Here is a 15,416-nt window from a genome sequence, read left to right as displayed (position 1 = left end):
TGTTCAAAATCTGCAATAAAAGGTAAATGAATTTGTTGGTGTGCTTCTGGGACTGAACACAGGGTAGATCCCCTCTGGATGGGTAAGGGGGTCCAATTTATTTCCAGTTGCCACTTTGGAAGTTAGCAGCACAATATTATGCTGTATCTGTGCTATAAACCAAATGTTCTGAAAGTTTAGTTGGAACAGAACCATAAAGGAACGGATTGCATGACTTCAACAAATATCAAACATTGGGCAACCACTTACCGACCGCAATCTGTAAATATACATTGTGGCTTGCAAGTGGTTTACCAAGGTTATAGCTAAAGTTATCAACCATAACCCCGGTATTTTTATTTATTTTTTCAGCCAGTAATTGTCTCTCATGAAAGTTGTCAAAGTGGATAATTAGGTTGCTGTTAGAAGCAGCGGGAGGGGTCATTCACCCATCCCACCGCTCACTGGGGTTTCCCAGGCTTACCATTTTTACTGGTCCGATGGTTCACACAGCTGGCCATAGAGGTCCTATATGATTTTGGAGGACCGAAGCGACGTCATGAAGTCACTTCTGGTGTAGGGCGGAGAGAGTTGGGGTCTTACAGCCTGCAGATCTCTCCATAAAGAGGACCTGTCATCACTTATGTCTAATACAAGGGATGTTTACATTCCTTGTAATATGTATAAAAGTACAAAATAATAATAATAATGGGACAATGTAAAAAAATAAATAAACAGTGTTTTCACCACACATTTGATGTATCACCGCAAATGTTATAGCAAGAGCAATAATTCTCCCGCTAGACCTACTCTGTAACTCTAAACAGGTAATCTGTGAAAAAATTGAAAGTGTCGCCTATGGAGATTTTTAAGCATAGTAGTTTGTCGCCATTTCACGAGCTTGCACAAATTTAAAGCGCGACATGTTCGGTATAACATCATTTTTTTTAATATTGCATCAAAAATGTAAGTTATATATTGTGTTTTTTTGCATTACAATTCATTAAAAATTTGCAACAATCGTTTTATGAGATATAGAGATATAATGTTTTTGGGCTCTAAGAAGTTTTCTAGCAAAAAATACAGATTTTTAATTGTGAACAAAAAGTGCCAGAAAAGGCCTGGTCTTCAAGTGGGTAATATAATTTTTGGGAATTTGTGAGACTTGCGGATACCTTTTTTTAGAAAACTCTGTTGTTCTATACAAGGAGGAGGTAAACTAAACTGCAAAAAGAAAATCGCAGAGTATAATTCTCTACTCAGGGATCTTTCTCTAGGCAAACACAAAGTCTTTTTATGCATCTCTTTGATAGGTACATCTCTGGCTAATATACTGCATATGTTAAAGATAATAATGAATAAAATGATAAGTTATGTTTGATACTTACTAGCACAGAGGACCTTTGTTTGTTAGTGAGCACTGTCCATGGTGACAGTCTAACCGATATTTATTCAATGTGAGGCCGCTGCAGTTGTTAACACAATAGAGCTCATTGGTCCCATTTATACCATAATAATATTTCCGTAATTCTGGGTCGATATCCACAAAAGAGCACAAATCTGAAATTTTAAGATATAAATACTTTTTGAAAAAAGATAGAGAACAATGAGTGATAGATAGAGTTAAATTTCTCAGTGCAGTCTCTGCACTGCACTTATGAACAAAGCAAAAATAAATGTAATAAAATGGAGAAAAGAGTACCTGATATATCGGTTAATGTTGTGTTGACAATTGGGGACCTGAAGCAAAAGGTGTCTGCAAAATAAAGGAAGACATTTTTAGGGCTACTTGGGGATTACAAAAGATTAACTAAAAAGTTACATAAGAATGTATTTTATTATTTTTTTGCTTAAAGTGGCTGTAAAGTCAGAAGGTTTTTTAATCGTAATGCATTAGGATAAAAATCCTTCTGTGTGTAGAAAGCCCCTTCAGGCCCCCTAATATTTACCTGAGGTCCCTCTAGCTCCAGCGATGTTGTAGGAATGTCTCGGCCATCCCCTATCATTGGCTGAGACAGCAGCGTGGCGTCATTGGCTCCCGTTGGTCTCCATCAAAGTCAGTCAGCCAATGAGAATAGAAAGGGGGTAGGGCCGGGCGGCAGCTCTGTGTCTGAATGGACACAGGGAGCTGTGACTCTGCTCGAGTGCCCTATAGAAGCCGCTTGCTGTGGGGGCACCCAGCAGAAGCGAGGGGCCAAGAAAGCCGAAGAGGGACCCGAGAAGAGGAGGAGGTTAGCTGCTCTGTGCAGATCCGCTGCATCAAAGGAGGTAAATTATATGTTTGTCATTTTTAATAAAAAAAAAAAAACACAAGACTTTACAATCACTTTAACGTTCAAATTTCCTTTAGCATATTCTCTATAATGGCTTCAGCTACAGCTAAATACAATGTATTCTTTCTTATTTACATTTTAACAAGTATTGTGTTTTAGCTGATCAATGCCAACATAGCTGCTGATATTGGCTAAGATATACCAAAGTGACTACAGGTCTTAGACTGTTAGGGTCTGTCCTAAATACAAGGATACCAAGTAGATGTAGTTTGTATAAAGCCTAAAATCAAATGGGCAACTATGTGGCAATTGGACCACTATTTGGCAAATGAGGTCTAATGTTGATAAATGTAAAGTTAGTCACTTGGGGGCTAAGAATATGCATACATCACACATACTAGGGGAAGTACAACTGGGGGGAGGGGGGGGGGATCAATGGTGGAGAAGGATCTGGGGGTTTTGGTAGATAAGCTTAATAATATCATGCAATACCAAGCTGCGGTTTCTAAAGTGAGCAAAGAGGTCTCTATCAACTTTGTACTTCCTCCTTCATCTCAGATGAAGTCGTAATGATGAAACACGCCAGTGCATGATCTCACAGCGACCGGAAGAGATGTAACCAATGCTGCATTCCAAGGACCTAGTTGGGAAGCCGGAAGGAGGAAGTGCAAAGCGGTGAGTTGATAGAGACTGTTCCCGCAGCACCTCCAGCTCTCTGGTGTTGATAGGCTAGTATACCAACACCTAGCTATTAGACCAGGATTTGGAAGAAAGATTTGTATCATTTTGAATATTTTACATAATGTTAAATTTTAACCAAAATCACACAATAAAAAGTCAAATGAAACTGCTCTATGTGAAGTTTTTTCTTCCTATGTGCCTGGATTTCCTCATCATTGAGACCTCCCAGTGTGACCTTATCCGTGTTTACGGCAAATATACCGTGGATGTTTGAGGCCTGATTATTTTATCACTCCGGTGAGTTTAAACCCCAGCAGGGTGTGTGGAGCATGTTTTTTGTGGATTCTGGTGAAAAGTGCATTTAGACCCACTACGGACTGCACTCTTTACATCATCTGTTATTGTGTGTTTTTTTGGACTCATGGTCCAGCAGGCATGGACAGAGACGTTACCTTTCTTTCACGGTGCACTGGGTAACTCGAAGGATGGAGGACATGGTTCAGTATTGTTGGAGCTTGTTCCTCCACCACACCTCCAAAATGCTAGAAGTGGTGATTCTGCCACAGCTCTCTCCTCCACCTCCTCTTCTTCCTCTATGGCCTCTTTCTCTGAACCAGAGGTGCTCTGTAGGTGTTCAAGGGTCTACACAAGCACACAGGCAAAAAGACGCCATGCGGTGCTGGAGTTGGTCTGCTTAGGGGACAGGAGCCACACTGGGGCAGAGATCCTGTCAGCTCTGCAGGGGCAGGCTCAGAGGTGGTTGATGCCATGCTAGCTTCACCCAGGAATGGTTGTATGTGACAATGGCACCAACCTCCTCTCCACCCTCCGACGGGGACACTTGACCCATGTTCCCCGTTTGGCTCACGTCCTGAATTTAGTGGTGCAGCGGATCTCCTGAGGCAGGCCAGGAAAGTCTGTGGTCATTTCCACCAGTCATATAATGGCAATGCTCGGATGGCTGACATTCAAAGTGAATGCAACCTGCCCAAGAACCGCCCCATTTGTGACATGCCCACCAGGTGGAACTCAACGTTGGCAATGTTGTAGCGGCTGCACACACAGCAGAGGGCCTTCAATGAGTTCCTGATCGAGTATGGCACCAGGACAGAGTCAGGGGAGCTTGGCTTTTTTTCGCCACGCCAGTGGCTACTGATCAAGGATGCATGCACTGTCCTGTCACCATTTGAGGAGGCGACGAGGATGGTGAGCAGTGACAGTGCATGCATCAGTGATACTGTTCCTCTTGTCTTTCTGTTGGAGCACATGCTTCGTGGAATAATGGACACAGGGCACATGAGGCAGAACAGCGGGAGAAAGAGGAGGACTTCCTTACCTCTCAAGGCCCCCTTTATCCAGATACTAGTATTCCTACAGGCCCGCCGGACACACAGGATGAAGAAGAGGAGGAGGAGGAGGAGGATTGCGTCAGCATGAAGGTAGAGGATAACACTCAGCATCAGCAGCAGTCTTCAAGGGATCGTTTTCAGTCACCAGAAACCCATGGAGCTGCACGTGGCTGGGAGGAAGTGGTTGAGGCTCATGTGATCCTTAGTGACCCAGAGGGCTCAGGATCGAATGCCTCTACAAACCTACACTGCATGGGCTCCCTGGTCCTGCAAAGCCTGTGAAAGGACCCTAGGATTTGTGGTATCAAGGAGTGGGATCATTACTGGCTGGCAACCATTCTTGATCCAAGTTACAAGGGTAAGGTTGCAGAACTTATCCAGCCTTCGCAGAGGTAGCAGAGGATGAAATATCTTTGGGAGATCTTGCAGAAAGGTTTGTGCAATGCGTTTCCAGAGCCTGAGAGGTTACAATTTCCTAGTGCTGGACAACGTGTTGCTGAGGCTTTGTTCAGTCACAGAAAGAGCGGTGGAGAAGGTGGCTGGCTGACTGATGCCTTCCGACAATTCTTCAGTCCTCAGCGCCCAGGCCTGATCGGTTCCAGCAACCATCGCCAGTGTCTGAATTACATGGTGCAGGAATATATAGGGGTAAGATCAGACTTGGAGACCTTTCCAACAGAGCATCCACTGGGTTACTGGGTCTTGAGGATGGACCACTGGCCACAGCTTGCTCAATATACAATTGAGCTGCTGGCCTGTCCTGCATCCAACGTTCTTTCTGAATGCATATTCAGTGCTGCTGGAGGCTTTGTAATCAATCACAGAGTGCAAAAAATGTATCAGTCTTGGATAACCAGCTACCAAGCACCTGATGCTGATGTAACCGATTGATTTTTCTATGGATGCGGGATCCCTTGAAGCCTGCATATGCTGAGTGACTATCCTATTATTCTGAGTGACTATCCTATTCCTCCTCAATCTTAATGATGATAGCTTCTAGGAATATTTTCAGGTCAGGGCACCACCACCACCGCCTATGGCCCAATTTTTATGCCCCTGTTTAACAGGGTCGCATAATTAAAAATTTTGCTCAAATATTTAATAGCATGGCTCGTTCCTGCGCTCAACAAGAGTATCTGTGGGGGGTTGCAGTGTTGTGGCACCACCACCACTGCCTAAGGCCCAATTTTTCTGCCCCTGTTTAACAGTGGCGCGTAATTAAAATTTTTGATCTAATATTTCACAGCAGGGCCTATTCCTGCGCTCAACAAAAGTAGATGTGAGGCTTTACAGTGTTCTGCCACCACCACTACCACTGCCTAAGGCCCAATTTTTATGCCCCTGTTTAACAGGGGCACGTAATTACAATTTTTTACAAAATATTTAACAGCAGGGTTAATTCCTGCACTCAACAAGAGTATCTGTGAGGGGCTGCAGTGTTGTGGCACCACCACCACTGTCTAAGGTCCAATTTTTCTGCCCCTGTTTAACAGGGGCGCATAATTACAATTTTTGATCTAATATTTCACAGCAGGGCTCATTCCAATGCCCACCAAGAGTAACCATGAGGGCTTACAGTGTTCTGGTACCGCCAACACCTAAGGCCCAATTTTCCGCAGAGTCTATAGGGCAGGCCATATAGTATAAACAAGCGGTCCTCTATTTTCAAACATCCAACTTACAAACGACTCCTACTTACAAATGGAGGGAGACAACAGGAAGTGAGAAGAAATCTACCCCTAGGAAAGGGGAATTCAAAATCCAATTCTCATTGGGACAGAAAGTGAGGTGAAATCTTCTGAACAGGGGCACAGGCAGCAAAACAAATGTTACAGGGGTGATGATAGCCCTTCCCTATGTTATCCAAAAAGCTTAAAAATAGATTTTTTGGCTTGAGCTACACCTAAAAAATGTACCTGTTCCAAATTACAAACAGATTCAACTTAAGAACAAACCTACACAGCATCCTCTTCCTAATGTTTACCTATGGAGGCACACCCCTATAGCACCGTCATCGTCCCCTGGGATCCCGTGGTTCCCACTTTACAACTTATTGACACCTTACCGGCCTAACCCACGCCTCCACACAACGGGATTATTGAGTATTCCCGCTAAACCCTACCGGTTTTCTTCTGTGCGCCTAAGAGGAGGTATATTTACCTCTTCTTACGCCCGGTTTACCCCCAATCCTCCCCTTCCCTCCCCGACTGCTTACTTATTCCCCTCACCTCCCTCCTCAACCCGATTCCTTTCCTTTCTCTCTCCCCCCTTCCCGGTCTTCTCCCTCTCCTCTATCCTTCTCTGTCTAGTCTCCCCTTCACTTTCCCCTCCCCCCCCCTTTTTTTTTTTTTTTTTATCTTCCCTTACTCTTCGGTCTCCACACTGCCATTTTCTGAGACATTCTTCGACCAGTGGGAAAGCCAAACCACTTCTTGACCACTCGTACCACCCCCTGCACAGAGAGCTCCCTGATTCCATACCTTGAGCACCTTGTCACCTGCAGAGCATGGCTCACGTTGGGCGTACCACTAAACACACTACGCTGAAGATCGTATCCTTGAACGCAAAAGGGCTTAACATACCGGAAAAACGTAGCCAAATTCTCGCCCAAATGCACAAATTAAAAGCTAATGTATTTTTGCAGGAATCGCACTTTCGCTCGGATAAGATCCCCAAAATCACGAACCACCGGTTTCCGTTCTCCTATCACTCTACAAATCCACAGGCGAAAACAAAAGGAGTCTCCATTCTGTTTTCTAAAAATGTTCAATGGGAACATCTGGATTCCCTTATAGATACTGATGGACGATACCTTTTTCTGAAAGGGAAACTCAATGGCCGACCAATGACTTTAGCTAACATTTATAGCCCAAACTCCGCACAAGCGACCTTCTTTAGACGAGTCTCCCAACTCCTGATGGAATTCTCTACTGGGATAACCATTCTTGGTGGAGATTTTAATGTAGCTCTTTACCCTTTGCTGGACACCTCGTCGGGTACTACATCACTGCCCTACAGAACCCTCCGACACATTAAAATCCAACTTCAAAATCTGCTCTTACATGACACTTGGCGTACCCTACATCCGACTGACAAAGATTATTCGTTCTTCTCAGCCCCACATAACAAACATTCAAGAATTGATTATTTCTTTCTGTTAGGAAATTCCCTTGTGATCAGTAAAAAAAACATCAGGTGTTCTTGAGAAGCAGACAATTTATTTCTGATGTGGCCCACAACAGAGAGACATGCTTACAGGACGAAAGCTGAAGAAAAATGTCTCCCAAAAGACTGTGTCCCGCCTTCACATAACCCATAAGAATAACATCTCTATGCTTCTATTGGCTGAGGAAAACATAAATTTAAGTTGTCATGGTACGACCTAGTACCTTTATTCAATGAGCTCATGTTTTCCTTTACATTCTTAGGCTATCATATTTAGTTAAATCTAATGATTCTACAACTTACTATGGAGTTAATTAGGACAAAACAATACAATGAGTTAATACAATAATGTGCTCAGAAGTAAGTTTTTTAACAAATCAGTCTCAGGATTATTGTTTTTCTAATAGTCACACAATAAACATTTAAAACTTTTCTAACATTCCCTCCTCTTTGTGTGACTATTTTATCTCCACACATTTCGATGAAAGTCCCTGTGTTATACACTTTCGGACTGTATGTCATTAAGTTGAGCTTCAATGTCCACATAGGTATCCTCAGAGGTAGAGAGGGTTTGATACATTGTTCTTGAGACTGCAGTTTCAATGAGTTTTTGTGAAAGTCCTCGAATACAGGGAATGCAACAGCATCCGCAAGTGACCAAAACGGCCAAAGCCACAGCGATTGAGATCAAACATGATGTGATAAATCCAGTCCATTTACCGAACCATCCTTCAAGCCAAGTTGTGAATGGATCATTAATACCTGAGTTTTCCGCCAATTCATTCGATAGCGCAGTCAGTCCTTCCAAGGCTCTGGTCACGGTCCCTCCAGGAGCTGTATTGTTGGGGATAAATGTACAACACATGCTACCAAACATTTTGCATACCCCTCCTCTTTCAGCTAAGACCATATCTAAAGCCATTCGGTTCTGCCAGGTCATTAGAGATGTGGGGGCCAACTGTTCTGCTAGGCCCTTCACAGCATCCCTAGTATAGTTTACAAATCGTTGTTGGTTATAATATATATAATTAATCCAGTCAACATTTTTATTTATAGTCACCCACCAGAGAAGAGACTCAAACCCAGCTGTCACCTGATTCCTGGCTTTAAACTCGTCCGGCACCCCGCGAGGAACCCCAATCTTATCTATGTAGATCTGAGAGTCAAATGACCCCAAGGGAGAGGTGTCCCTACGATACTGTCGGTGACTCTTAGTCCACGGGTATTCTGACAGGATTCTCAGGGGCATAGCCAGCTGGACCATAGCGCAATCCCCTTGGGCATTGGCTGGTAGTCTAGCTCGCAGTTTCTTATCCCCACACATCCACCAGACATCAGCTCTCTGAATGTCATGTTCAACCCAGTCACCGTTGTCCGTGTTAATCCTCTCCACACAGTAGTCATCGGGAAGTGACCCAAGATCCACCGCGCTACGGTTCCCTGGGAGTGCAAAACAAGTAAAGTTGCCCGGATAAGCGGTAACCGCTGGAGGTATCTGAGGTCTCTGTACTGGGGGAAACAACAAACTCAATGTGTGACAAGTAGAATTTGCTTCAGGTTTATAGCTCTTATTATACAATTGCAACATACATTTTAAACCTTCTGGATCTGTATTGTGATCTAGAGGAAAAGGAACTGTTGCTAAATGTGGTCTGGCTCCGGCACAAACTAAACAGTTTTCCTTTTTCAGAGTTCTAACCGTGTACCTCAACCATTCTAACCACTCATTTTTTCTTTGGTCGCCCGTCTCCAAAGCTATGGCATCTTCTATTGTTAGGTTAGTGAATCTTATAGTTTTACTCAGAACTTCTATTTTAGTATGGCCTTCTTCTTTCCCTTCTGAGTCTACTTTTTCCTGTTGTTTAATTTTATTAGGAGGTAATACCTCAAGGAAAAATGTTCCTGAGGGGTCAGTTCCTGACACCCATGCTCCCATGCTTGACATCCTGCCTTATTCCAGAGCCAGCAGATATATTTATCTGCCCATAGAAGTCCTCTAGCCCCAGTTGTATCCCCACAATCTGCAATCTGACAGAAGTCTACCAGTATAGTGCTAGTTATTCCCTCTATAAAGGTTAGATTTAATGCTTTTCCTGTTCTTTCCCAATCCAAAGGTTCCTCTACTCTTCCATAGCGCCTACCCCCTCTTATGGATGCCTCTCCTAGAGTCACCAGTAACCCAAGGATAATTACTGTCCCTTTCATCCTAACCAGCTACAGAGTTCCAGCGGATAGGATAGGGGAGTTGGAAGGGGAGGGAGACTTCACCGGTTTGAGACAAGTCCCACCTTGTGTGAGACCTCCCTTTGTAGCCGGACTTTCTGGACCTCTTGTAGCCAACTGGCCCTACTCTGCCTGTAAAACCTTCTTACAATGGGACTGGTGAATCCAGGTAGACCTCTCTACAATCCTTATCACAGTAGGGGTAGTTAAAAGGACTTTGAAAGGACCATCCCACCTTGGGGAGTACCACTGCTTTTTTCTTATTACTTTTTATTGAGACCCCAATCTCCCACATGCACCTTTTCATCTTCTTTTGGGGTGTGATATACATACTGGTCACAGCTACTAGTAGGCAATACATCCAATTATTTTTACCTATTTCTTCCATAACTTTTCTCAGTTTGCTTTTTAGAATGCCATTATGTCTTTCTACCAATCCAGCTGATTGGGGATGATAGGCACAATGGTATTTCCCTTTAATTCTCATTACTTCTATCAAATGTTGTATATTTTTTAATTACAAAATGGGGTCCATTATCACTGTAAATCCTTTCAGGGATTCCAAATCTAGGAATAATATCTCTTAGTAATGCTTTGGCTACAGTCTGTGCATCTGCACTTCCTGTCGGGAATATCTCCACCCATTTGGTCAGGGTGCCTGGGTACCAAACAATATTTCTTCCTTTCACATTTGTCTAATTCAATAAAATCCATGCAAATGTGTTGGAATGGATATTGCGGTGTAGGGAACTTCCCTTTCTGTGGTCTTATACCTCCCTGAGCATTGTGTCTTGCACATATAAGACATTGAGAGCAAAAAGTTTTTGAGTAGTTTGTGAATCCATAGGCTGTACATACTTTATTTAACATCTCAGTCATCCCCCTGTTTGACACATGCGTTACTCCATGTGTCAATACTGCTGCATACCTAAATAAAGATTTTGGTAATACCAGTTTCCCTTCAGGTGATGTGTAAATGTCATCAATTATTGTGCAACCCTTTGTTTTCCAATATTGTTTTTCCCCAGGGGGGGCATTTTGCTGCATATCAGTAAGGACTGTATGATCTATCACTATGATTTCCTGTTCTGTCATTATTTTATGTGTTTCTTGTGCCGCTAGTTTGGCAGCTTCATCTGCCCTTTTATTTCCCTTTGAGATGGGGTCCGTATATTTTGTATGTGCTTGACATTTACAGATTGCAAGCTTTTTTGGTAACTGTATTGCATCTAGGAGTTCTAAAATGAAGTCCGTATGTGAAATTGGTTTACCACTGGAGGTGACCATCCCCCTGTTTTTCCATTGTTGTGCGAAAACATGCACTGTTGAAAAGGCATATTGACTGTCAGTGTATATGGTTACAGATTTTCCTTCTGACAGTATACATGCTCTTGTCAATGCTACAAGTTCTGCAACTTGTGCTGAATAATGTTTTGGTAGTGGCCCCGCTTCCAAAATCTCATCCTGTGTCACTACTGCATATCCTGTTGCATTTGTGCCATCTGGATTTTTTCTTACTAGAACCATCAACAAAAAGTATCATGTCAGGGTTAGATAATGGTACATCTTTCAGATCACTTCGTGGCAGTACCTTTTCAGCGATGGCAACAGTGCAGTCATGTTTATACCCGTCAGTAGGAAGTGGTAGTAGCGTGGATGGGTTTAATGTAGTACACCTCTGTATTGTTAGGTGAGGTTGTGTCAAGAGTATTGTCATACAGGAAAAGTGTCGTGCTGGGCTCAAATGTGATATCTTTTGCTGTAACAGGATAACAAACACTGCATGTGGTACCTTTTCAGTTAGTAAAGTTGAATAAAGACACCAGTCCATCCGGTTCAGCCTGAGCGAGCGTCTAGCCCCTACCCCTGTACACCCACATCGTTCTCCACCCCCAAGGATCCAACGTCCCCATTCATATACCAGGGCCAAACCGGGACAGAAGCCAATCAACCCACCTGCATGTCTCCGGAGTGCGGGAGGAAACCAGAGCACCCGGAGGAAATCCACACAGGCACAGGGAGTACATGCAAACTCCAGGCAGGCAGCGTCATGATTAGGATTCGAACCAGTGACCCCCTTCGCTGCTAGGCGAGAGTGCTAACCACTACACCGCTGATGCTACCAGTGCTTGTACACAGGGTGGAAGTACTCTCGTTGCACTGTCTATTTCTGTAGAGTAATCCTTCCTCTATGAGACCCCTCTAGTTCTGCCTCAGCAGTGTACTCTTCTGCATCCTCCTCCCTTTCATCACCTTGCATAAGAACCTTTTATTTTCACATTCTTTTTTGCTTTTGCTTTCAAATACTTCTCAGAATGCTTAGCATATTGTAAAACATCTAAAACTGATACAGTTCAGTAAGTAACCATGTTTTAAACAATGTAATCCTTATGATCCTGTTTCAATCCATTTAAAAAAACAATCTTTAGCTGTTGCTAATATGCACTATTCACATCTTCAGCTTCGGGGAGCCCGGAGAACACTCTAAAAATCTCTCGTAATTTATTTAGGTAGTCACTGACACTTTCTTTGTCTTCTTGTACTGTCATATTTATTTATTTTTTTGCCAATCAGTCCGTTATACCCATCTAAGCTGGCATCTGTTCAGTAGGGCAGTCAACCTGTTTCCTAAGTCTGGGCTTTCTGGAGGCAATGGATCCCCCCATCCATGTGCATTTGCTGGGGCGCAGGGGTCCCAATCCCCCTTTACCGAAGCCCAATCTGACCCTAATACTCTCCTCAGGGCTCTCTCTACTTCCACCCCATTCAATTTATAACTGTTCCGTAATCCCTCTATGTTTTCAATGAATTCAGCTGGACCTAATCTTGGATGTTTTATGTGTTCTGTAGCCTTTTGTATATCACTGTCAGTCCATGGTCGAAAAACAGTCATAGTCAAGGGATATGGCTGGCCCAGTGCATCATTCTGTCCTCCCCTTGGGTTTGGGACCTCTATCAAGGGGTATTCCTCACCGTCCTCCACACCATACCTAATAGGAGGTTTACTTAGTCTCTTGGCTCCTGCTGGGGCACCTAGTACATGAGTTATGGCGTCAGTTAATGTTTCAAGGATCGATCTGTTCATCTCCAAGACTGAACTACTGTCTGGAGAGACTGAGGAAGTGGAATTGGGGTTTTGTTCAGAGGCGGTTCCTTTGATGGGTGGATGTCACAGGGAAGGTGTTACTCTGGGCAGTTACTTGCACCTGAGGGGGAGGACCACCATAGGGAGGTGGTCTCTGGGTACAGCAGATGAGATCATCCTCTTTGTCCACTAGGGGCAATTGGGCTTGGCATTTTTCCTTTGTCCTTTGTCCTTCTACCCTAATTTTAGCATGCTGAAGCCAATATTCCGCCATTTTTTAACCTATACTTTTTTTGAACTTTGGGTCCTGATATTTTAAGCTTATCCACAGGACCCCAAAATAGAACTTTCTTTTTAATTTTTTTTAGTATTCTGATTCAGAACTTAGCCTTTTGACTTATAAATGTACCCAAATATAAACAGCATTGCATCATTAACACTTCACAGTTGAAAGTCTATGAATTCTAAAAATAACTCCAATCCAATATAAATATTTACTTTAAGACTATTTTTCAAACTCTTTTTCCCACCAAAAGTCCTAATATTTTCACAGATGCACAAATTAACCTCTGTCAGGCAATCTGCATTTTCTTGTTTCTGAGAAACAGCTTCTTGACCTTCATAGCAATGAAAAAAATCCTCAGCCTTTTTTTTTTTTTTTTTTTTTTCATTTCTTTTCACATTCATCAAGCCACCTGATAATTCTACAACATTCATTCTATTTACTCCAAAATGCCATCTACCTTTTTTCTTTTATGCTAAGTTTCAATATATACAATATAACCCTTCTGTATTATCATAGCTAATCAAGGGTTAACTTTTACAACGGTCTTGCAGGATCAGGAGAAATTCTTCCATGAGGGGAGGGGGAGGGGGAGAGAGTTCAGTGAATTTGCCTTCTTATCTGCTTAGAAATATGCAGCACAAAAACCATGTCAATACAAGAGAAAAAAAACAACAACCCATTCCCACACTATCGAGAGAATCAGAAAGGGTTAAACATAAACAAAGATAAAGTAAACACACACAGAAGAAAATTAGCCTTGCGATCTTTAAAAGATCACTTAACTAAACAGCGCTTTAAATAGTCAGGCAATAAACCTCTGACATTCGGTATACCTCAAATCTTTTTGTTATCTGTCCGGACAGCGGGCGACGTAATTTTTTACCTTAGACAACGTCCCCAAGTGTCTCTGTCTACGAGCACTGGATTATCTAGATATTATACGATCAATACCAATGTCGGCAATTACAACACATTAAACCAGAAGCAAGAGAAAGAGAAGAAAAGACTCAGAAAGAATTAAGAATAATTTAAATTATCTTACCTCTCAAACACCTGGACTGGATCACACAAGGTTCGGAAACAGACAGTGGAATTCAGATCTATGGCCCCGCCCCTTTTTCACCAAATAACATTGATTGGGGGGACTTGTAAGGTTCGGTGAGCTTCAAAGTCCAATACTCACCGAAGTGTTGTCGGGCCGTCTGATCTGAAAACCAGCGTGTTGCTCCCGGCTCGAAAGACCAAAAATGTTAGGAAATTCCCTTGTGATCAGTAAAAAAAACATCAGGTGTTCTTGAGAAGCAGACAATTTATTTCTGATGTGGCCCACAACAGAGAGACATGCTTACAGGACGAAAGCTGAAGAAAAATGTCTCCCAAAAGACTGTGTCCCGCCTTCACATAACCCATAAGAATAACATCTCTATGCTTCTATTGGCTGAGGAAAACATAAATTTAAGTTGTCATGGTACGACCTAGTACCTTTATTCAATGAGCTCATGTTTTCCTTTACATTCTTAGGCTATCATATTTAGTTAAATCTAATGATTCTACAACTTACTATGGAGTTAATTAGGACAAAACAATACAATGAGTTAATACAATAATGTGCTCAGAAGTAAGTTTTTTAACAAATCAGTCTCAGGATTATTGTTTTTCTAATAGTCACACAATAAACATTTAAAACTTTTCTAACACTTTCTTTCTCAGAAGGATCTCCCCCTCCTTTCCCATGCTACCATTGAACCTATGCTCCTTTCGGATCACAGCCCCATTACCATGACACTTACGTTCCCAGACCTTACCACCTGTTCTAAAACTTGGCGCCTTGACTCGACTTTGCTGACAGCAGAAGCAGACATATTAGCCCTCAAACAGGTCATTCACAACTATTTCTTAGAAAATGACAACGGAGAGACCTCCCCAGTAACACAGTGGGAGGCGCATAAATGCGTTTTGAGGGGTGAATTTATTGCTCTAAAATCGGCTCGCAAAAAAATACGTCAAGCCAAAATTGCATCACTAATTCAAAACATTAAAACTTTGGAACTAGCACACAAACAGACCCAAGCCCAACAAACATACCTTGAATTGACACACCACCGTGAACTTCTCCTGACGGAACTCGCCCAAAAAGCGAAACGAAAATTCATTCTCCAACAGAAACTGTTCTATGAATTTGGCAACAAAAGTGGGAAATATTTAGCTAGGGCAATTCAGAAAAATAGAGCCCTGACCAATATCCATACCATTAACGATCCCCAGGGGAGGCCCAAAGTCACAACCCCAGACATAGCCGACCAGTTTGAATCATATTACTCAGATCTGTATAATCTCAATACGAAGGTAGACAACCCCTCACTGCAGAGCGATCG

The 15,416-nt window shown here is 42.7% G+C and overlaps 1 protein-coding gene across 3 annotated transcripts in view; it reads right to left on the bottom strand.

The window, feature by feature from the left end:
- LOC143961273 (uncharacterized) overlaps positions 1–15,416 on the bottom strand; it is an 82,728-nt gene that overhangs the window by 15,186 nt on the left and 52,126 nt on the right. For all 3 annotated transcript variants that reach the window (XM_077470522.1, XM_077470520.1, XM_077470521.1), the window contains exons 7-8: positions 1,682–1,735; positions 1,368–1,539 (exon numbers count right to left, since the gene is read on the bottom strand). In XM_077470522.1, coding sequence (XP_077326648.1) covers positions 1,368–1,539; positions 1,682–1,735 — 226 coding nt within the window. The remainder of the gene's footprint in view (positions 1–1,367; positions 1,540–1,681; positions 1,736–15,416) is intronic.

The sequence above is a fragment of the Lithobates pipiens genome, unplaced genomic scaffold (assembly GCF_037356315.1).
Source record: "Lithobates pipiens isolate NorthernLeopardFrog02 unplaced genomic scaffold, aLitPip1_a1.2 Scaffold_8, whole genome shotgun sequence".
Taxonomy (NCBI): Eukaryota; Metazoa; Chordata; class Amphibia; order Anura; family Ranidae; genus Lithobates; species Lithobates pipiens.
Note: the sequence above shows the minus strand (reverse complement) of the source record. Positions and strands in the feature narration are given on the sequence as shown.